Here is a 23,768-nt window from a genome sequence, read left to right as displayed (position 1 = left end):
CACTAAAACCCAAGGTTCAAATGTAGCTAGTTGTTAGATTCCTTGGCACAGACTGGCACATACGTCAGCCTCAGAAACATGGGAGTTGGGCTTTCTGGCACCGAGAGCCCCCTCTGGTTGGTACTGCTGAAATTACTCTAGGCTTATAATTATTAGCAATAATACAAGACTTAACGGCTAACTTAACTTATTGATATACATATATATCCTATAAAACTTAAAACTTACTTAAAGTGGCAGCTATAACATAATAGTAAGTATAAACGGGCTTTGATCCCACATGCCCAAGTCTTCATCTCCCAGGCTTGCTGTCCTTGGGAGCTGTGAGACCAGAACTTGCTTATCTTAACTTGAGACAACTGTCTGAAGCCTTTTTCTAACTGTCTGAGGCCTCTTTGTTTCTGAGGCTCTCTGCACTTCTGGCAGGGGTTTTTGTTTGCAAGCTAGAATTCTAAAATGGGGGCAGTCTTTAAAAAAGGGAAGTTTATAATATATATATAAGACCTAAAAACATTTAAGAAATTTTTCCTCATCAGTATCTTAGTCTAACAGACCATTTCTCTGGAAGGAATTTGACCTGGAGAAGGAAGATATACCTCATTGTGTGTGTGTGTGTGTGTGTGTGTGTGTGTGTGTGTGTGTGTGTGTGTGTATGTGTGTCATGTTGTAGATGCTCTAGCCTAGCACTGTTCTGAGATCCAGAAATAGTTGATAGATGAATGAATGGAAAAAATGATGCGCAATGGTCAGCCGAATTTTGAGTGATATGCATACCAGAACATTTTTGAAAGGTTTCTGTGAGTCAGAGAGTGAGGTCAGGCTTTGTTCTTTTCTTTCTGAAAGGTGCATTTTCAACTTTTTATGTCTTTTTAAGATTTTGGGCCACATATGGTGGTGCTGGGGGGCTGGAGGTCTGTTCCTGTCTCTGCATTCATGATTGTTCCCTGGTGTAGTTGGTATATGCAGTGCCAGGCATTGAACTGAGCTTGGCAAGCATGTATTATCTGTGGTATCTATTTTCTAACTCTAATTGGACAGGACTTGATCTTTCCCTTCTCAGGTTATCTTTTGGTTCTTGGAGAGATTAAACTAAAGTATTCATAAGGACTAAAGGTCTGCTGTTTTCACTCAAGAAAATGGCAGGTAGATGATAGATGATACAGATAGATGATGATATAAATAGATGATACAAATATTATATAAATAAATATATAAATATATGTTATTAATATAATATAATATTTAACTATATAAATATTATATGAATATTTATTATATAAATAGATGATATATATGATTGATACAGAATCTCAAGCAGTTTAATAGTGTTTTACTTCTAAGAAGTAGAGTAAGGAGGCTGGTCAGAGAGAACTATCAGGAAGATAGTTTAAAGGGCTGAGCACAGGCTTTCCATGAGGGATGCCAGAGTTCCATCACGGACCAATTTGGCCCCAGACCAAAAAATGAATAAATAAATAAAGAAAGAAGAAATCATCAAATTTTGTCCTTTTCATCTCTAAAAGGAAACTTTCTGGGACTTTAGCAATAGTATGGGTAGGAGAATTGCTTTGTACAAGGTCGATCAAGGTTCATTTCCCAACACCCCATATAGTCACATGAGTCCCATCAGGAGTGATCCCTGTGAGCCAAGAGCATCGTTGACTATGGCAAAAAAAAAAAAAAAATAGTACACTCCCTGCTATCTTTATCTGCCCAGCCCACAGAACACATCAAACATTAACTTGTTTTAGATGGGATCTAATTGCATAAGGAAGAGAAGCAGACACAGGCCTTCAGAGCAAAGGCAGGACCAGAATGGCTGAAGGGTCTCAACTTCCTCGTCCCATCCTCCTGGGCCTGTTGTTGTGTGTGCTGAGCCCCATGGCCACCCAGGGTGGGAAGCTGCTTATGATTCCAGTGGATGGTAGCCACTGGCTGACCATGCTTGGGGTCATCCAACAACTACAGCAGAGAGGACATGAAATAGTGGTCGTAGCACCTGACTCCTTCCTGCATATTAAAGAATCACCCTTTTATACATGGAAGAAGTACCCAGTACAGATGGGAAGAGAGAACATGAAAAAGATTTTAAACAGACTTGGACAAAGAGTGTTCGAAAACAAGCCTTTGCTGCAGCGAGTGGTGGAAGGATACAAGGATGTCAAAGAGAACTCTGCCGTTTTTCTGTCTTTCTGCTCCAATTTATTGTACAACAAGGAGCTCATGAGGTCCCTGGTGGCCAGCAATTTTGACCTCATGATCGCAGACCCTTTCCTTCCCTGTGGCCCCATTGTGGCTCAGTACCTGGTGCTCCCCACCGTGTTCTTCTCAAATGATATGCCCTGCAGCCTGGATTTTCAAGGTACTCAGTGCCCCAAGACCCCTTCCTATGTGCCCAGGTCTTTTTCTATGAACTCAGATCACATGACCTTCCTGGAGCGGGTGAAAAACATGCTCATTGCCGGCTCAGAGAGTTTTCTGTGCGATGTGGTTTATTCCCCTTATGCCCAACTGGCCTCTGAATTTTTGCAGAGAACAATCACTGTCCAGGACCTCATGAGCAATGCCTCTGTCTGGATTCTTAGAAGTGATTTTGTCAACTCTTACCCCAGGCCCATCATGCCCAACATGGTCTTTGTAGGTGGGATCAACTGTGCTAACCAAAAACCACTTTCTCAGGTGTGTATACGTGTGTGTTGTGGGAGGTGCTTTTCTTGCCTTGTTTCTGAAGCACTGCGCACAGATGGGTATCAGTCTTGAGAGTGCTGGAGTGCCCCTCTCAAATTTATTCCTGTCTTCTTAGGCTTCCGAGTCTGAGCTGTGATTTACAAGGGTCTTTGGTATCATCTCTGGAGACTCCACATTGTCAACAGACACTTGAGATTCCAATCTGAAATTTAAAATCCCCCACTCTCAGCCAAAGCTCTGAAGAACAGGTTTGACTTCATGCGGTGAGAGGCAGGGCATGCAGTGGTGTAATTAAATGGTTATTTTTACTGGCACCTGCTTCACTCATTGGCCAATCCAGGGTCTATGAAGTTGGACTGAAGGATATTTTGCCAAACAAGGGGAGGACCTATATTGATCTAAGTTTTGATCATTCCCTTTCCCTTTGTGTTGTAACAAACATGAAGTAAATTTGTTTGGGCCTGTATGAAGGCAGGCTATGGTGATATGTGGGAGATTGGAGAGAGTCACACTGGTGGTGGGATTGGTGTTGGAACATTTAATGCCTGAAACAATTGTATTATGAACCACTTGGTAAATCATCGTGTTATAAAAAAATGATAGAGAAAAAGGAGATCATCCTATCCTTATCTTAGACTGGTAGGATAAAATGTGGATGCATCACTTAGTAATATAGAGCTTGATTTCTCTTGACCCAGTTCATCCTGGTCTCTGAGGCCTTCACTCAGGGTGAGCTCCCTGTTACTTCAGTCTTGTCTGGAAAGCACCAGTCTAAATCCTCCCCACCATGTCCTCCAAGAACAGTTCAGCAGCCAGGATAATACAAATACAATACAATTTAAAAAAAATGAAATTATCAAAACTAAGATCCATAAAGGTCAATCTGATATGGTTGTTCTCTCTCCATGGTGTTACTAAAATCAGTGTTTAAGGATTTGGTTGGTGCTAATCGAGCACTGTTCAGACTCACTGAGGCTGGCAGATTGCTATATAACTTTCCCATAAGCTGTGAAGTTCAGTATTTATATATCTAAGACCAATTTGATGTCTTGGAATTTTGATAACATTAATTCATAGAACTGGGTCGCTTCCTTTAGAGGATATAGGAGGTGGCATTAGGCTGTTCAGAATTCATGTAGAAAAAGGAATAAGCCCCACCTCTGCTTTCTGAAAAGGCCACAGCGGGATCAGCCTGGACTTGTCTACCTGGGAAGTATTGGTGGTCATTATTTTTCTTTTGAAGCTTGGTGGAGAAGCCAGGCTGTTTTTATGCTGGGAAGATGGTGACTGTAGATGGAGCTTCTGGGTTTTCTGGTGGCAGGCTAAGTGTGGGACCAAACCCCTTTTAACAGAAAAGACACAGAGTTTTCAGACCTGTACTTAGATCATACCTGTTAGGATTTAGCTGCTCATATTATTTGATTTCAGTCACAAGTTGAACTGTTTATGTCAGAGGATATATAGGATGTGACATTGGGCTTCAGCAGTTCATGCATAAAGGGAGTCTTCCTATGGCTGATCTCTTACACACAAATCTCTGACTTAGGTTTCAGATAAGGTGGCCTTTGCTCTTGGCACCAGCCTAGGAGGAAATACATTATTCACTCTGGCACCCACTGGCCTGCTATCAACCCTTTTCTGCAACCAACCCTATTCCCTGCAAATCCCATTTCTGTGACCATGCTAATAAGGTGGCATTTGGAGGACATGCCTTCTTCCTGCACGTTTCTTGTGAATACATTTCTTTTTTCTGCCTCTCTTCTTGTCTCCTGATGGCCTATCTGAGCAGGTGTATGTGTGCAGGCATAAATATTGGTATTTATTTAGGTGTGTTTGGCCACATGGGCATATATGTGTGTGCAGGTGAGTTTGAAGTTATATGTGCGTGTGCTCTCAAAATCATGAGCGCTTTGATTTCTTGAAGACCAGATTCTATGCACGTGGCTTGGAACTGGATCTTGGCCATTCCAAGGAAACAATATAAAGAGTGCTTTGGAAAATATCAGTGTGCATGCATCCTAGGAAGGAATCTTGTTGGGGAGACCCAGGTTGGGTGTTCTGCCAATGCCAGCACTGGTAGGGCAGGGAGGGAAGGGGAGAGTGAGGACTCAGAGTGTTTTGGGACTGTGGGAAGGTCGAAATGTGGGGCTTGGCCCTTGGAAGGTGGTGATACTTCCTAGTCATGCTCCAATTCAGGAGCTTGGTAGAAGTATCTGCAAATTATGTAAGCAGTGCTCTGGCTAGAATCACATAGGTCCCATTTTTAGAGAGCAAAGTTCTGGTTAGTCCAGCACAGTTCAGAATGTGCCAGGGAATATCTTTTGATTCTGTGCAATTCTCATTATTTCACACAGCATAGTTGGGCATTGTTTGGAATCACTTGGTCTCCTTGATGTTAACTAGATACTGGTCATTTACAATCAAGGGCAGAGTGTCTAACTTATGCCTTGTTCTATTTCTTCCAGATAAAATTGCTAATGTGTGTGTATGTGTGGGCATGTGTGTGAGGTCTGTGTGCGCACAGGCAGATGTGTGTTTAGATATATATGTGTGCTGGTACGTATGCACAGGTATATATATATATATATATATATATATATATATACTCAGATGTACGCATACATGAATGTGTCTATCTAAGCAGGTGTATGTGTGCTGGAATAAATATAGGTATGTTAATATAGGTATGTATGTTTGTCCACATGGGTACATATGTATGTTCAGGTAAGTGTAAAGTTATATGTGTGTGTGTGTGTGTGTGTGTTCAAAATCATGGGTGCATTGCTTGGAAGGTTGAGGTCAGATCAGGCTAAACTAAGATTATTGCCTTGGGGTAAGTTACCTTCCTGGGGATCCAGTTCCCCTCTTTCCAAAGCTCACATTACTGTTCTGTAATTGTTTCTGTTGCATTTTTACATGAAGATAAATGAGAGAGGAAATATGATGCCAATATTTTGCATCTCTAATAAACAAAAAGTACTAATCTGTGTGTACCTCCCCAAGGTTTAATCATATTCTTAGAGAGATCTTTCTTGTAGTGTAAGATATGTGGTCCCCAAAGAATACAAGAAAAAAATTACTGAGAATTTCTCTTTTTGTCTAGGAATTTGAGGGCTACGTCAATGCTTCTGGGGAGCATGGGGTTGTGGTCTTCTCCATGGGCTCCATGGTCTCTGAGATTCCAGAGAAGAAAGCCAGGGAAATTGCTGAGGCCTTGGGCACGATACCTCAAACGGTAAGAAAACCTTAGATGGGGCCAGGTAGGTGGCGCTGGAGGTAAGGTGTCTGCCTTGCAAGCGCTAGCCAAGGAAGGACCGAGGTTCGATCCCCCGGCATCCCATATGGTCCCCCCAAGCCAGGGGCGATTTCTGAGCACATAGCCAGGAGTAACCCCTGAGCATCAAACGGGTGTGGCCCAAAAACCAAAAAAAAAAAAAAAAAAAAAGAAAACCTTAGATGCTTCCTACTATCTGTATGAAGGTTCTAACCCCAGCATGGGGGTCAGAATGACTTCCATGATTGGATTTTAAGCAAAACTCTTTCCCCCTGCCACAGCACTTGTCCCCAAGTTCTCTGAATAATTTCACTAAGGCTATTCAGTGGTACCCCATTTCACCTCACAGAGAGATCTCATTTACTCTAAAAGACATAGACGTTTAGTAAGGAATATAATGTTCATAAATAAAGCCAATCAAATCGCTTTTGTCCTTCAGCAGGAAGATGGTGGATTTATTTTTCAAATAACTTGTTTTAAAGTTGTGTAGCCATCTTATTAAATTAACGCTGTCTGGGCCTGCAGAAAAGCATTGATACCCTTCATGTACAGCTTCATAAGCTTTCACACATTCACAGCATCCCACCAGCCCCCAGAAGCCTTCCCCATCACCTCAGCACCAGCCTCTGACAAGGCTCTGCTCATTCAGAAGAGAAGATGTTCTGGCTGCTGTAACAGTATTTTACAAAGTCACGGGCCCGGAAAGATAGCACAGCGGCGTTTGCCTTGCAAGCAGCCGATCCAGGACCTAAGGTGGTTGGTTCAAATCCCGGTGTCCCATATGGTCCCCCGTGCCTGCCAGGAGCTATTTCTGAGCAGACAGCCAGGAGTAACCCCTGAGCACTGCCGGGTGTGGCCCAAAAACAAACAAACAAAACCAAAACAAAACAAAAACAAAGTCACATTATGGTCTTTCTTTGTGCTTTTTGTCTCTGCAAGGTTCTGTGGAGGTACACTGGAACTCCACCCTCAAATCTTGCCAAGAACACAAAACTTGTCAAGTGGCTGCCTCAGAATGATCTGCTTGGTACGTGGGGAGGGTTTGATGTGCAACTCAAGCCAAGATTAAATCCAAAAAGTGGCTTCTGCCCAGATGTTCTGAAGGATCATATAACTGGGAAATATAATGACCAGCGGACCTGGCCTTGCTCCTTACCTAGTGAGGTGTCTTCACTCATTTTCTTCCGCAAAAGCATAATGGACAGACATATGGAGTCCTTTTGGGTGGTGGTGGTGGATATTGGGTTAATTCTTAGGGCTATCCTTGGTTCTGCGCTCAAGTGTGACCCTAACTGTGCTAGGGGGCCATATGCAGTGCTGAGGATTCATCCGGGGCCAGGTGTGTGCAAGGCATGTGCCTTCCCCCTATTCTATTCCAGTCCCAGTATGGAGTCTTTAAAAAGTGAAAACTTTGGGGCTGGAGTGGTGGCACAAGTAGTAGGGCATTTGCCTTGCACGTGGCTAACTTAGGACAGACCGACCACGGGCTGAATCCCAGCATCCCATATGGTCCCCCAAACCAGGGGTGATTTCTGAGCTTATATCCAGGAGTAACCCCTGAGTGTCACAGAACATTTGGGTGTGTCCCAAAAAACAAATACAATAAAATAATAAAATAAAATAGAAGTGAAAACTTTGATGAGGTCAGATTGTGGGTCTCAGTGACCTGACTCCAAATACTTCCCTTTGTGCTTCCCAGGTCACCCCAAGACGCGTGCCTTCATTACACATTCTGGCTCCCATGGAATATATGAAGGAATATGCAATGGCGTGCCCATGGTAATGCTGCCTCTCTTCGGAGACCAGATGGACAATGCAAAACGCATGGAGTCCAGGGGAGCTGGTGTGACTCTGAATGTCCTGGAAATGACTTCCGAAGATTTATCTAAGGCCCTGAAAGCTGTCATCTATGATAAAAGGTACAAGGGAAGTCACACAGAAACATGGTCTTACTTTTGGGGAGTCATCACATGCCCATAAGATACTAAAATGTGAAAATAGGGGACCTGAGAGATAGTACATCAGAGAGGGCATTTACTTTGCTTGCAGCCAACTTGAGCTCAATCCCCGGCATCCCATCTGGTCCCCTGAGTACCACCAGGAGTGATTCCTGAGTGCAGAGCCAGAAGTAAGTCCTGTGCACCACCAGATGTGGCCCCTGATAAACAACATCAAAAACAGAAAAACCAGCACTGAAACTAGAGATAAAAACGAGTCCAGAGTTTTGTGGAACTTGGGTGGGATCATGTGATAGCATGCAGGCAAAATTCCAAGGCCCCTGTGCTCAAAATCTGGCTGTTAAAATGATTCAAAAGAAGAAAGCATCTGATCAAATGGTCTCTGACATTTATTTCATTGCTGCCAACCTCACTTAGAGTGAGCTGATTGGAATCTGTGGACAGACCAGAAGGCCACTCAGTGGTGGGGCACACATCTGGCACCACACCACACAAAATTTTATGAGAGAATTGACAATCTACAGTGATTTTATACCCAACAATAATGTGCACAGTCATAAGTGAGAATGTACATATGTAGACTTACATGCTGGTAGAGGAACACATATGTGAATGTGTATGTATGTGCCTGCACACACTTGAATAAAGTACATCAACTCACAGGTGTGCATACACATGTGTACATATATGTATGTGTGTGGGTACATAAGCATTTCAGTTTACTCACATGAAGCAACTCAAGTTGTTTCATTTTGAAGAAAGGTCTCAGGGGTTCAAGGTGTGTAAAAGCAGGAGAGTATTCAGATGGAAGGTGACATTACGTGAGGGTTCTCATTAACCTGGAAAGGAGAGAAGGGGATGACATGAGGATTTATTGCAAGCTTCTGCATACTTTCAGATGGGGTGCCAAGGGAGAGAAGTACCCAGCCTATAGGACTGTGCTTGCAGTCAGCCTTCCCAGAGAAGGGGGTGTGATTCTCATTCCTTCATTCCAGCAATATTTCTGGAAGCCCACGTGCCAGGCCAGGCCATTCTGTGCACAAACCCCAACAATGAAAACTCTCTCTTCATGCTGACAAAACTCATTCCTGAGCTTTATGTTAGTAGCAGACATGGATCTGTTTCAGACACAGCCCACTTCTTTTTATTTTTTTAAATAACTGTTTAAATTAATAACTGTGGAATACACATTACAAAGTTGTTCATGATTGAGTTTCAGTCACACAATGTTCTACACCCTTCACCAGTGAACATTTCCTATGACCAATGTCCCCATTTTTCCTCCCCTGCCCTCTTCTCCTGCCTGTCTCTGTGGCAGACTCTCTCTCTCTCTCTCTCTCTCTCTCTCTCTCTCTCTCTCTCTCTCTCTCTTTCTCTCTCTCTCTCTCTCTCTCTCTCTCTCTCTCTCTCTCTCTCTCATCTCCATCCCCTCCCCTTTGTCTTGTTTTGTTTCCACACCACCTCTTGTAACTTCAGAAAAACTTGGTTCAGGTCCTTTGTATATTATTTCTTTTGAAAAAACATAGATTGCTCAGTTCACTAATAAGCCAGCTCTTCATTGGAGCCTGCTTTAACTGACTGTACATCTCTATGTACACAGTGCCCTAGTTTGACTCCCTTCCTATGTAAAATAAAGAGAAATGGACAATGAAAAAGGGAAGATTATGCACCAAAAACACAGAAATTCTGAAATTGATTTTTCAATTCTGAAATTGATTTTTCAACTCTCAAAGCTTAATTTTTATTAATAATTACATAAAAGAAGTATAACTGATTTATGATCCAATATCAATATTACTTCTAAGAGTGTATATAAATCAGATGAACATGTTTAAAGGCATCAAAAATAATAATTACCCCTGAATAAGTATCTTATTTTCTCTTTCCCCTATTCATCCCTCCTTCACCCAATCATCAATCTTTCTCCCTCCCTCCCCTTCTTCCCTTTCATATCCCCTTTTCTTCCTTTCTTCCTTATTTTATTTTTTGGGCCACACCCATTTGATGCTCAGGGGTTACTCCTGGCTAAGCGCTTAGAAATTGTCCCTGGCTTGCGGGGACCATATGGGACGCCGGGGGATTGAATTGCGGTCCTTCCTTGGCTAGCGCTTGCAAGGCAGACACCTTACCTCTAGCGCCACCTCACCGGCCCCCTTTCTTCCTTTTTATTTCCTTTCACTTTTGCTTCCTTCATTTTATTTCTTTCCTTCCTTCCTTCTTCTGTCCCACCCTTCTGCCCTTTTAGTTTCATTCTTTCCTTTTATTTCCTTCCTTTCATCCATCTATCCTTCTTTCCTTTGTATTCATTCCCTGCCTTCCTTGTCTTTAACTACCTTTCCCTTCCTTCCTTCCTTCCTTCCTTCCTTCCTTCCTTCCTTCCTTCCTTCCTTCCTTCCTTCCTTCCTTCCTTCCTTCCTTCCTCCCTCCCTCCCTCCCTCCCTTCTTCCCTCCCTCCCTCCCTCCCTTCTTCCCTCCCTCCCTCCCTCCCTCCCTCCCTCCCTCCCAATCCCTCCCTTTTCCCCTTCATCCCTCTTTCCCCCTCCCTCCCTCTCCTCTCTCCCTCTCTCGTTCCTTCCCTTCCTCTTATTTTCCCTCCCTTCCCTCCCTCTCATTTTCCCTCCTTCCCTTTCTCCCTCCCTCTCTCCCTCCCTCCATCCCTCCCAATCCCTCACTTTCCCCCTCCCTTCCTTCCTCCTTCCCTCCCTCCCTCCCTCCCAACCTCCCTCCCTTCCTCCCACCCAACCTCCCTTTCCTCTCTCCCTTCCAATCTGGCCTCGGTTTGCTAATATTTTTTAGAAGATGATGAATGTATGTATGCTTTGTGAGCATGTGAAAAAACTTTCTTGCTTGCTTATAACAAAAACAGTACTTCTATGGGACAGCATTCCCCCACTCATAACTAGCACAAAGCCTAGCCCCAAACTTTTCAGGCTCTCACGCATCTTTGTCTCTGTGTTTAGCTACAAGGAAAACATCATGCGTCTCTCCAGCTTGCACAAGGATCGCCCCATAGAGCCCTTGGATCTGGCTGTGTTCTGGGTCGAGTTTGTCATGAGGCACAAGGGCGCACCACACTTGCGCCCTGCTGCCCACGACCTCACCTGGTACCAGTACCACTCTCTGGACGTGATTGCCTTCCTCCTGTCCATCGTACTGGGTGTTCTTTTCATCACCTACAAATGCTGCGCCTTTGGCTGCCGGAAGTGCTTCGGGAAGAAAGTGCGTGGGAAGAAAGCCCACAAGTCCAAGACAAATTGAGAAGGGCTGCAAGGTGATAGGCAGACCCCATCACTGTCCACTCCTCAAAAAAGACCTGTGTCATGAATTTTGTCACCCCGGGGTAGTTCAATGGAAATAAGCCAGAAAATCTTGAGCCATAAATTACTAGTGGCCATTTGGACACATTTTCTGCGCCTCCAGTTACTCCAACCTGTATCACACTTGGAAATTTTTACTTGACCTCTGAGAGGTCTGGGAAGGTCTCCAAGCACGTTCTGACCCAGAAATGGGATCAGTTGGGGGTTGTGGCTGTTTCCACCTTGGATGAAAGTCCTGATATCATCTCCTGGCTTTAGAGAGGCCTGAGATGGAGCCAATAATGACAGGTGGCATCAAGCTTCCTAGACGTTGGTTGCTACTAGAAAAATAAAATAAAATAAAATGAAATGAAAAGCTACTCCCTCCTCTAGAGTAAGTTGTTAGTAAATGATGAGGGGTGTGGTGTGAGATTTCTGGCTATAGGGGAGTGAAAATACGTGTGGTGTGTCGTTGAAGAGGGCAGTGCCTGTGATGGTGATCTTTGTGGGTTTGTACCCAATAGATCAATTGTGTGATGAGTCAGAAAGGATGGTGTCTGATATGGATTGTTCAACTCACAGAGTTCCCACAATAAGAACATATTAATAAATTCTTGAAATTCTCTTTCCTGGGTGTTTTTCCTCTGTATTGGTGTTGCATTTATTGACTCAACAGTACATATTCTAATCACAAAAGTGATGCCTGAATATGACAGAAAACGGGAAAAATATGGAGGTGCACAGACAGAGACCACAGAAAATATAAATTGGCAGCAGTTATGTTTCCCAGGAATAACTGGATACAATTTTGTGTGTGTGCCACTTCCAATATATTCAGGGGTTACTCCAGTAAGGGAGGGTTTCAGGGGTTCTTCTGTTATTCCTGGCATTATTCACAGAACCATATGGGATGCTGGGAATTGAACAGGTTTAGGCACATGCAAGGTAAGTGCTCTCCCCACTAGCACTTCAGCCCCAATTAGATACAATTCTGGCAAATACTTGACCTTGTAAAATATTGCCACTATGGCAAGAGAGCTAGAAGCAAAAAAAAAAAAAAAAGCATTATTCCTTCATGTCAGTCTATTAAGGATATTCTCCCCATGTCTTTGAAGAGCATGCCATTTGCTTTGAGTGGCCCACAACTATTATATGACATTGATTTTCTAGGAAATACTTAATCACTTCTTCTGGGTGGTATTTCTGGGTTTCATTTTTATTTCTGATCCTCAAAAGGGCCTCTAGGATGGACTGGGATAGGGCTCAAGTGGTAGAGTTCCTATCTGGCATATATGAGGTCCTGACTTCTATCCTGTGCACTTCCTGCATGACACTTGAGCACCACTGGGTGTAGATTTGAGCATCAGAAAGACATTGAACGAATGCTCTTATAGCTGGCCTTTGTTATCTCCCTGAGAAACTGCTTTGTAGCAAGTCAATAGTTCTGTTTGGGTTTCCTTAAGGCATGGATTCAAGATGCACCCAGCTGATAATCAAAAGTCTGATGTGACCAAGCACTCTGCCTGCTCTCATGGTTGGTCCAGGGCCAGGTATCGGGGACTGGGAAAGCAGAGAGGGTCATGGGAGAGAGGTGCAATGCAATTTTGCAGAGGAAAAACACAGGGGATCGAAGATGGCCATAACCTGTCATCACTGCTCAAGCAACTGCTTTGAGAACTACCCAAGCTGCATCCAGTGACAATGTTTGAGAGCCAACCTATGCCCTCTGGTCTAAAAGAACATCCTGAACTCACCAAGGCATTTGTTTATTGGAAAGATAACAAGCGAACTCTTTTTTTTTTTTTTTTTTTAGAGCCACGTCTTACAATCAATGCTCAAGGCATATACCTGGCTCTATGTTCAGGGATCTTTCTTGGCAGGGCTCAGAGGACCATATGAGATACTGGGAATTGAACCCGGGTTGACAGTGTGCAAGGAAAATATCCTACTTTCTCTTCTGTGCTCTGGCCCCAACAAGAGGATTCTTATTTTACATTATCTTTGTGGCTATTAAAGCTTAAGCCTTGCCTGTTTAAATGCCCACATTTCCTGTCCCCCCAACACTATCAGCATCCCCAGCTTTTCTGAATACCCAAGTGCCTTTGAACTTTTGTGTTTCCACCCTCTCCACCATTTTAAGCTTATGGGACATTTAACTTCTCTTTGGGAGAATATCCTTTGCCTGTTTGCCTATGGAATGTTTTACCTATGGAATAACATTTCTACATTCACCTGCCAGTTCTGCCTAATATTTTATTTCCTTTATGTGTTCTTGAACTAAGTCCCCTCTCATTTTTGTTTGTTTTTGCTTGCTCTATGAGACCAGTAGACATTTGAATTGTATAGTCTTGGAGTGAGGGAGGGTTTCAGGCTCCTCCGTCCGGTTCCCCCAGGATCCCTCACCAACCTCACTGTCCTACTCTCTGATGCCCCAGGGCTTTCAGAGACCCCAGCTTTTCTGACCACCTACCACCCCAGGTGCCTTTGTTCCTCTTGTTCCAAGAAAGGGAATCCAATTCAGGATAGTCAGCAAAAGTGGGCTCTTTTGGAATAACAGAAATAACTTTAAGAGTCTGTGTGTGGGAGCTGGAGCGGTAGGGCAATTGCTTTGCACAGGGCAAACCTGGGACGGACCCAGATCCGATTTCAGGCACCCCATATGGTCCTCCGAGCCTGCCATGAGTGATTTCTGGGCACAGAGCCAAAAATAATCCCTGAGCGTTGCTGGGTGTGGCCCCCAAACAAAACAAAACAAAAAAGAGTCTGTGTGTTTGTGTGTGTGTGTGTGTGTGTGTGTGTGTGTGTGTGTGTGTGTGATGTCAGGGATTGAATTCAAGGCCTCACATGTGCAAAACAAATGTGCTGTTACAAAGTTACATCCCTGGCCTTAAAGAATTGTGTATTTGGGAATGAAGCAGGCTTCCTGAAGAAGTGAGGCTCCATGGGGCTCCTCCTGTGTCTTTTTTTTGTTTGTTTGTTTGGTTTTTGGGTCACACCTGGCAGCGCTCAGGGATTACTCCTGGCTTTACACTCAGAAATCTATGCTCCTGGCAGGCTTGGGGGACCATATGGGATCCCGGGATTCGAACCACTGTACTTCTGCGTCTAAGGCTAATGCCCTGCAGCTGTGCTATCTCTTCAGTCTTCTCCTGTGTCTTTATATTTCTTGTCTTCTTGGCCTTCTCTGCTCCACAGTCCAGAGATTTGCTTTCCTTTCTTATAAAGGATATCCTAAATTCTTATTCTTGGGAGAACAAGTCTGCCTGGTCTACTGAATCAAGCGTCCACTTCTTGTCCAATCAGGATCGATGAGAAGAAAAACAAGGCCTCCCCCTTCCATCTGTGAAGATGGGGGTGTTAAGAGCTGTGGAGTGATGGCCACACCTTGAAGGTTGCCTGTGGATCAACTTCTGCACATCATTTCCACTTATTTTCCTTAGCCTTTTCAGGCAGTGACACACCAGGGTTTCTTCAGAGAGTATTTTTTGTTGTCAGGATAGTTCTGTTGTAGAGATGAAAACTCTTAGCATGGGGCCGGAGAGATAGCATTGAGGTAAAGCGTTTGCCTTGAATGCAGAAGGTTGGTGCTTCGAATCCCGGCATCAGATATGGTCACCGAGAGGGCCAGGAGCGATTTCTGAGCATAGAGCCAGGAGTAATCCCTGAGCACTGCCAGGTGTGACCCAAAAACCAAGGGAAAAAAGAAAAGAAAAGAAAACTCTAGCATGGCAATACCCAAGAATGCCAATTTCAAAGATGCATTGTGACTCAAAGATGATAGCCAAAATTGGGAAAATAAATCAAAGGGGATTTTGCTTTGGAGAAATAAGCAGAACCCACTTCTTTCTCTTCAATGTAGAGTTTTCTCCAGACGTGGGAGCTTCTTCTATTTGCTTTGGTTTCTACCCTCACCAGATGACTGACAGCAAGATGGTTCCTTTCTCCATCTCTATGTGTCCTTCCACAGTGTGACTCTGCAGCTCCAAAATTCAAAAGGAGACAACCCCACTTCCACATACTTGATCTTGAGCTCCAGTTTACCCATGTTCTATCTTGACCATGGGATATGGCAGAGGTGATAGGTGCTAATTCATGTTTTACCTCAGCAGACCATCATGTTCTGCTTACTCTCCTGGAATCTGCTCAACTTCTAGTTGAGCATGGTACACTGCCATGTTCCTTTCACTTTTGTTCCTTTAACCAATTACCACCCACTGCTGAGACACATGTGTGAGGTTAGCATGCCCCCACCCAATTCACTAACTTCTCATAGACATCTAGATGACTCTAGTTGTACTTGCTTGGATGAGGCCCACATCAACAGAGCCACACACTCATACAGAATAAGGAGCAATTATTTTCATTCATTCCCTTTGGAGGTTTGTCATGAAGTGATAGCTGGTACCTTCACTCCTGACTTTGAATCATCCATCTTCCACAGGTTGGGTCTTTAGATCCTCAGAACACAAGAACATGTCTTCCTTCCCACTGGAGGTAGATGGCTGCCTCTAGATTTTGTTGGCTCACCAAAGGCACAAAGTTGCTAGGGTTTAGGAATGGAGGTTGCAACCTTCTTTCTTTAAAAAGAAAACAAGGCCTGGGGCCAGAGTGGTGGCACAAGGCGTAAGGTGTCTGCCTTGCGTGCACTAGCCTAGGACGGATCGCAGTTTAATACCCTGGCATCCCATATGGTCCCCCAAGCCAGGAGCGATTTCTGAGCTCATAGCAAGGAGTAATTCCTGAGCATCACCAGGTGTGGCCCCAAAACCAAAACCAAAACAAAACAAAAAAACAAAAGAAAGGAAAGTAAACAAGGCCTGAGTGAGAGAGAGAAAAGGTAGGGCAGAGAGAACTGCGAAAGTCAGCATGTTTGATGACCGTCTTCTTGGGTATTTTCCAAACCCTAGTATTTGGTGTGATCAAGCAGAGGTTGAGACATTGTGGATGCGAATTGCAACTCAGAACCTATGTGGTGTTGAATCCTGTTCTCTGGCCAAGAGATCTATAGAAAAGTTTCTATAGGCTGATAACTCACCAGCTAGTCAGTGATCTAGACCATCTCCCACAGCCAAGGTGATTAGGATTCCTTTGTGACTCTCTGAGAAACAGAGTCCCTATTCTCTGAGGTTCTTTATCTTCTAAATATTCTTCCAGTGGGAATCCTCTTCTCCATCTAGCCTGTCAGATGGGAAGGAGGTATGGCCTCCGTAGGTGCCCTCTGTCACCCCCACACTCCACACTCCACTCACCCACTATTCAGGCCACATCCCTATAATTGAAGGTCCTGTGATTGGGAATCACCCCCACACCCACTATTTCCCTTTCCCCAACAGGCTACCATACTGTACCACATATGGGTGACAAAAAGTTGAAGGGCAGAATGAGGTAGAGTATGTCATCTTAGGACATGATCTCTGCTTAACCCAAAGCTCCTGTTGGATGGGGACTCAGAGAGGCAGTTGATCTCAGAGTTCCACAGGTCTGGAAGCCAACTGTGCAATTCTGATGAAGCCCTCCCAGCATGGCAGGAGCCTCCTTCATCATCCTCATTCAACAGAGGGGCCCAACTGTTATCTCACTCATGCTGCTGTGTCTATATTACTATTGATGTGAATTCAGCCAATAATAGACTTTTCTTCTGGCCTTCTTGTGTTCCATTCTGGAGGGGACTCTGGGAACAGGTCAGTATTCAGGGTAGACCAACCCTTTAAGGCCATCCCTAAATACAGTATACCCTTCTAGGAAAGAAGCTGAGGTGCAGCCTCCTGAGAAAAGGATAACAAATGATATGGGGGACGCTCAGTCTTCCATCTTATGTCTGCATTTGTGTCTGCTGCCCCCACCCCAAGGAGCTTCTGTCATAGACGACCCTCTGAGTGGGGGAAGAGGGACTGAATGAGTTGGAGACTTGTAGATCTAAATGAGTTGTCTATGGTCACTTCGGTTCAATTCTATTTTGTGAGAAGGCACACCTGAAAGTGCTTGGGTTACTCCTGGCTCTGCAGTATGAAATCACTCCTGTCCGGCTTGGGGGATCATATGGGATGCTGAGGAGTGAACCTGGGTGGGTTGTGTGCAAGGCAAACACCCTACCTGCTGAGCTATTTGTTCCTGCCCCTGGCCCAATTCTTTTGGTAACTGTTGACAATTCTGCTCATACTCCAGAGCAGGGGACCACACTGAGTGTGTGAGACTTATTGAGGGTTCTGTTAGGACATGTTATCATAAGAAGCATTTTAGGGACTGGAGTAATGACACAGTGAGTGGGACATTCGTCTTGCATGTGGTCAAACCCAGGTTCGATCTTCGGCATTCCATGATTTGCGAACTTGCCAGGACTAATTTCTCAGTGCAGAGCTAGAAGTAACCCTTGACCACTGTCAGGTGTAGACTCCATAATAAAAATTAAAACAAGAACCATTTTATTCCAATTTTTATTACAACACTATGATTTACTAATTGCTCATAATACAGTTATTTCGAACATTAAGTAGTCAAACACCAGTTCCACCACTCAGTAGGACCTTCCCTTCACTAGTGTCCCCAAACTCTCACCCACCGCCCCAGCCTGCATCCATGCAAGCATAACCAAATTTTATTTCTATTGTTTGTTACAACACAAAGGAAAACACAGTTCAATTTGAAATGATTGTTCTATCTTGGCATGATATACTCAAGGAGCATTTTAGGCTAGAGAGATAGTACAGGGGTTAAGGTTGCCATGTCTTGGCCAAGTCCTAATATTGAATATGGTCTTTACTCTTTTTTGGGGGGGGCACACCTGGTGACACTCAGGGGTTACTCCTGACTAAGTGCTCAGAAATTGACCCTGGCTTGGGGGACCATATGGGACCCAGGGGATTGAACCCAGGTCCATCCTGGGTCAGCCACATGCAAGGCAAACTCCCTACCACTGTGCTATTGCTCTGGCCCATGGTCTTTACTATTTTTTTTTGGTCTTTATTTTTAATACTGCCAAGAGTCACTTCTGAGCACTGCCATGTGTAGTTGAAACTCCCCCTCTCCAAACTCCTGCCAAAAAATAAAGTATGAATTTTGCTTTTCTCAAAAGGGTTTGAGGGTGTGAGGAGAAGATGACAGAAGCAGCTGCAGAGCCCTCCAATGAGGACCCTCCAGAGGAAGCAGAGATTCTGGGTCCTCTGAACCCCAATGACAATGGTAAGGAATATCCCTGGGCTGTGTGATTGTGCCCTTCAGTTGCCAGGTCTCCCCATGGCAGCCCCTCTTCCAGCTCTGTGGTCTCAGCTGCTTTCTATGGAGAGAGCATAAGACAAAGAGAGGGGAGGGGCAGGGAGTAGGTTTTGAGTAGCAGCCCCATTCTGTCCCTGAAATTCCTTTTGTCTCAGCTACTTTCCAGCAAGTCACAAACCTCCTGGACATCATGGAGGGTGAATTAGCCAAGACGGAAAATGCTGGGGTGGGGCTGGACATGCGGAAGATGTTGGCTTCGGTCATCATCACGGACAAGGCCTCCAGAGAGCCAGAGGTTGTGTTGAATGCACTCATTCGCTGCTTACAGATGCCCAAGGTTAGTCTGACTCCCCAGGCTCGCCTTACTGGAGCCCTGCTACCCCATCAATCCTGGAGGGCCTTATGTCTTTCAGGGGCTTCATAGCACTGAGGTTGGGCAGTGCCAGTCTTTTGCCAAGAGGTTGAGTCAGAGAGGTGGAGGGAAAGGAATCTGGTGGACAGGAGGTTTCTCAGTCAGTGGGGTGATTTATCCACAGTTATTTCAAACATTAAGTAGTCAAACACCAGTTTCACCACCCAGTAGGACCTTCCCTTCACTAGTGTCCCCAACCTCTCACCCACCACCTCAGCCTGCATCCATGCAAGCAAAACCAAATTTTCTTTCTATTGTTTGTTATAACACAAAGGAAAACAGAATGATCAAAACTTAGACCAACACAGTTCAATTTGAAATGATTGTTCTATCTATTACTCTCTATTGTTCTATCGATTACTGTATGTAATCTCAGGGAGGGTGAAGGGTGCTGGGTAGAGAGGTGAATAGGTGAATGAAAGGAAAAGTAATGGAAGGAGGATGGCTTTGTTCCTGAGTCAGTTTATGAAAGGTAGGAGTGAGTGCTCTCTGTGTAGTCCATGTTTCATGCTCTGAGGAAGTAGCGTGTATACACATGTAGAGAGAAGCATGCTCCCACACAGATTTATGCCTTATGGAGGTATAGAAACAGGGTCCAAAAGTATGGGGAAGAAAAGTATGATGTTTCAGAGAAGAATGGGACTCTGGGTGCTGATTTCCCAGAGTTGAAGTGTCTCCCGATTCTTGTCCATAGTTGGTCATTTTTTTGGGGGGTTACCTTGGCAATTGGGAACTGCAAATACAGCTGTGCTTATAGCTGAGAAAATGGATTGTAATGATCATATAATAAAGAGGGCTATTGCCCATCTTTGTGGAGTGGTAGAGCCTATCTTAGACCATAGTCATCCATGCTCAGGGCTAACTCCTGACTGTGCTGTAGGATCATGCCTAGGGGTACTTGGGAAAGATTGTAATGCAGTGCTGGGGGATCCAACCAAGGTGAGTTGCATGCAAGGCAAGCACTTTACCTACTGTACCATTTCTCTGTCTCTTGGCTCTCCACCTTGGATATTCTTGGCTCAAAGCAATCTTGGGATCTTGGCCCTCCCTGCTCTGCCCATCTGAGGCATCTGACATCGTAATTCCTGGGGTGAATGCATAGGAAGTTTCCAGCACTAAATAGGGCTATTTATTTATAGGAGGAGACTTGCATAATTCTAGATGGGGCTTTGCTGGGTTACATCTCATTTTTACCCAAAACAAAGATCATCCCTGGTTTCTTTGTATGTTTGTTTATAACTTGAATTTACCCCCAAACAGAGATTGTCTTACTTGTAAACTTTGATGGGTTTACTACCCCACACAGGGGTGATCTCTGAGCTCAATAAAAACAGTAGTTCTGGAAGGTAGCAGGAGCTCCATACTAGGGAGAAGACTGCCAGACTACACGTGTTTCACCTTCTGTCTGGTTTGGATTATTTCTTGTGTGATCCTGATTCAGACTTGTTCACCTGGGCTTGGAAATAAAGCACATGGGGGTGATTTTACAGGGCTTGACCAAAGGTGGGGTATGTGTGTGATGATGATATGTTGGAGGAAAGGGGGTAATCGCTCTCATTCTGCCTAAACCTCAGACATTTGATTTATCGAAGACTAGAATGTGGTGAATACTAAGCTTTGCAATGTCTCTGCATAAGAGAGTATAGTTTCCATGAGAAGTGAAACTGTGATTCCTGCCACATCCAGGTCAGCTGTGAACACGCTGCCAAGGGCATTTCTCCAGTCTCAGTATCAGCTTCACAGGGAAGAGGACTGATGAGGGAAGAATGTTGATGGAGGAGAAACTGGTCTGGAGAGCTGCAATTCTCAAGAGCTCACACAGGGGCCAATATGATAGCACTATGGAAAGGACACTTGCCTTTCATGTGGCCAACCCAGTTCAATCTCCAGATTCCCATATGGTTCTGTGAGCTCACCAGGAGTGATCTGAGTGCAGATCCAGGAGTAAGCCCTTAGCACCACTGGGGGTGGCCCCCAAACAAACAAAAAGCAAAACAAAAAAAATTTCAAGAGTCAGATGATTTTTCTGTCCAGAAATTCACAGGAGGAGCCTCTAAGAGTGTTTTCCAAGTCTCTCTAAGTTGTCAACTAAGACTAGGAGAACAAGGTCAAATGTTTTGCCTGGACTTTGTTAGCAGAACACACTAATTGGGGAATATCTTCCTTCTTGGGAGTCTTTCTTTGCTAAGGTCTCTGCTATTGGGATGTAGCATCTTTCTACCTCCCAGGAGAAGGTGTTTCCCCAGAGAACTTTGTCTATTCAGCTGCCTTCATTTAGGATTAATCACTCTCCATATGACAGTCCAGGTGTTGTTGGGTTACACCAGGGCTTCTCAATTATTTTCTGTCAAGCCCCCCAGGAAGAAAAAACATTTTTCGTGCCTCCCATGCGACTGTAAATAGTATCTTCATTAAAAAAAACTTTAGGGGCCGGAGAGATAGCATGGAAGTAAGGCCTTCTGCCTTTCATGCAGAAGGTCATCTGTTTGAATCCCGGTACCCCGGGCCTGCCAGGAGCAATTTCTGAGCATAGAGCCAGGAGTAAGCCCTGAGCAATGCCGGGTGTGACCCAAAACCCAAAAAAACAAAAACAAAAAACAAACAAACAAAAAAACAAACAAAAAACCAAACCCTTTAACCTGCAAAACAAAATATATAAAATAATTTGAGCTGATTTTTTAATCAGAGGTGACGTCTGGATTAATGGCTACAGTGAGCCCGTATTGCAATGCATAGCTTTTCGTAGCGGAGTTTGAAGCAGGATGCAGCAACTCTCAGCTCCAGAGACATACAGAGACATAAACACGGGGCTTAGTTTGTTATGGCAGTGTTTGCCGAGGTCAAATGCGACCCCCTTTACGGAGCCTCGCGCCCCCCCTGGGGGTGCGCCCCACTATTTGAGAATCACTGGGTTACACTGTTGATTGGCTGAATCCAATTCTAACCCAACCATCGGCCATGGCACTGGGAGTTATGTCAGCATCAATACAGAGCAAGAGGACCCTGGCAAGTCTTAATGGGGCAAAGGGAAGAGAAAACCACCATTTTATTTAGGGGTGAAGGTTGGGGCCACACCTGACAGAGCTTAGGACTGACTCATGGCTCTGTGCTTTGGGAACCCATACGTAGTGCCAGGGAGCAAGCCAGGGTGCACTGGGTGCAAGGCAAATGCCCTTCCTTCTTTACTATCTTTATGACCCCAACAAAACCACCTTCTTGGCTCCGATAAGGGGAAAACTCCAAACTGAAGAGCACCAGCTGTGCCGACAGTAAATCAAGGATGTGAGCACAGAGAGGGATGAGCCAGACGGGGAGGAAGAATGGGTGGAGATGAAGGATCTAGGTTTGCAGCTGTGGTGGATGGAGGATGGAAGGTAGAGGAGAGTGAGGGCCAGGGTGTCTCTGCCATGCTGCTCTTTTACAGATTTCTACACTGCGCAAAGTCAACATTTACAATATCCTCCAGGACATCATTCAGCAGGAGGGCGAGCTGGAGGAGCACTGTGTGCAGAGGCTGGTCTCCATTGCCTCCAAGGAGATGAGGGACAGCTTGGAGGTAAAGCGGTATTGGGTGATCCCAAAGCCCACAGGCTAGCATGGCCATCTGTGTCAGGATCCTGCTCCATCCAGCTCTGTGGTCCCCAGTAGGCTTGGAGTAGGCATGAGAAGGCTTCCTGCTTCTCTCTCCAACAGGCTTCACCCCTTTCTTCTGCCCTTTAGGTAGATGGCTACTTGAAGGCAGAGGTGGCCAGTGACACGCTGGTGGCCCTGTCCCAAAACCACTTCAGCCTGGTCATGTATGAGCTGCAGCACCACCTCAAGCCCCTCAGCCTGTCCGAAGAGTTTGTCATCATCACCCTGGCCAAGCTGGCCAATGGCAATGGTGGGGACTGCCCTGGGTCCTGCCCTGCCCTCCCTGACCTCTCCCTGGGTTCTGGGTCTGGACCCTGATATGGGGTATTTTGTGTATGAAGGGGCTGAATTAAGGACTTCATACAGGCCAGGCCTCCAATCCTCAAACACCCCCAGTTCCTGGAGGCAGTTCTGTTTGCAGGGGTGCTCAGAGATCACTCCTAATGAAGCTCCGGGGACCATATGGGGTGCTGGGTGTCCAACCCTGGTCTGCTGTGTGCAGGACAAAACCTTTAACTCTGGCCCTTAGAGGCATTTCTTCCCGTTAGTCCTATCTCTTCCCACTGCTTCATTTCTGTCTCTAGTCCTCCCCTTCCCTCTTCCAAAATACATTTTTCTGTCTCCATCGCTCTCTGCCTCCTCCTTCTTTCTCTCTCTCTCTCTCTCTTGCTCACTCTCTCTCCCTCTTCTGTGTCCTTTCTTCTCAGCGCTTTCTCCAGTTCTCTTTCCCCCTTTCCCCATTTCTTGAGGAAATATGTGCCAGATGCCCACATATCAGTCTAGATGATCTCTGGCCCCCACTTCCTGCCCCTCTCTCCCTCCCTCATTCCTCTTAGATCCCTCACTCCTCTCTTCATCATCCCAGTTCCTTTGTGGCTGCAGAGAATTCCTTGATTGCAGCCCTCCAATGCTCCCCCACATCCACACAGCTGCACACACATACCTGCACATTCAAAACACCCACATATCTGTGCATCCACACCCGTATCCACACACCTGCATACCCCCACACACTTACACAGCATGCACTCACACATTGACACACCTGCAAGTCATACATCCACACACACAGTCACAGCCGCATACTCATAACCCCTTACCTGCACACCTGCAGAGCCACACACACAAACACACTTGTATATCTGCACACTCACACACCTCCACACAACAGCCACGCCTATATTCTCACACACCCACTCATGCCCACACTCACTTGCACACTTACTCACATTCACACACAATTTCAGTCTCACACACTTAAATACATGCTGACATTGACCCATTTAATGGCGGTC

The 23,768-nt window shown here is 45.0% G+C and overlaps 2 protein-coding genes across 5 annotated transcripts in view; both read left to right on the top strand.

The window, feature by feature from the left end:
- LOC126002074 (UDP-glucuronosyltransferase 1A1-like) overlaps positions 1-11,841 on the top strand; it is an 84,421-nt gene extending 72,580 nt beyond the window's left edge. For 2 of the 4 annotated variants that reach the window (XM_049769312.1, XM_049769313.1), the window contains exons 2-5: positions 5,792-5,923; positions 6,902-6,989; positions 7,662-7,881; positions 10,881-11,841. In XM_049769312.1, coding sequence (XP_049625269.1) covers positions 5,792-5,923; positions 6,902-6,989; positions 7,662-7,881; positions 10,881-11,178 — 738 coding nt within the window. In that variant the 3' untranslated portion in view covers positions 11,179-11,841. Of the gene's footprint in view, positions 1-1,767; positions 2,680-5,791; positions 5,924-6,901; positions 6,990-7,661; positions 7,882-10,880 lie in introns of those variants that run through there. The other 2 variants (XM_049769314.1, XM_049769311.1) reach the window with 2 other exon arrangements.
- Positions 11,842-18,310: 6,469 nt separating this feature from the next.
- The window catches only part of MROH2A (maestro heat like repeat family member 2A), a 47,570-nt gene continuing 42,112 nt past the window's right edge, over positions 18,311-23,768 (top strand). The window contains 4 exon segments of the mRNA XM_049768906.1: positions 18,311-18,395; positions 18,584-18,765; positions 22,265-22,396; positions 22,561-22,723. Coding sequence (XP_049624863.1) covers positions 18,311-18,395; positions 18,584-18,765; positions 22,265-22,396; positions 22,561-22,723 — 562 coding nt within the window.

The sequence above is a fragment of the Suncus etruscus genome, chromosome 2 (assembly GCF_024139225.1).
Source record: "Suncus etruscus isolate mSunEtr1 chromosome 2, mSunEtr1.pri.cur, whole genome shotgun sequence".
Classification (NCBI taxonomy): domain Eukaryota; kingdom Metazoa; phylum Chordata; class Mammalia; order Eulipotyphla; family Soricidae; genus Suncus; species Suncus etruscus.
The sequence above is the reverse complement of the archived record's forward strand: the minus strand, read 5'-3'. Positions and strand labels throughout refer to the sequence as shown.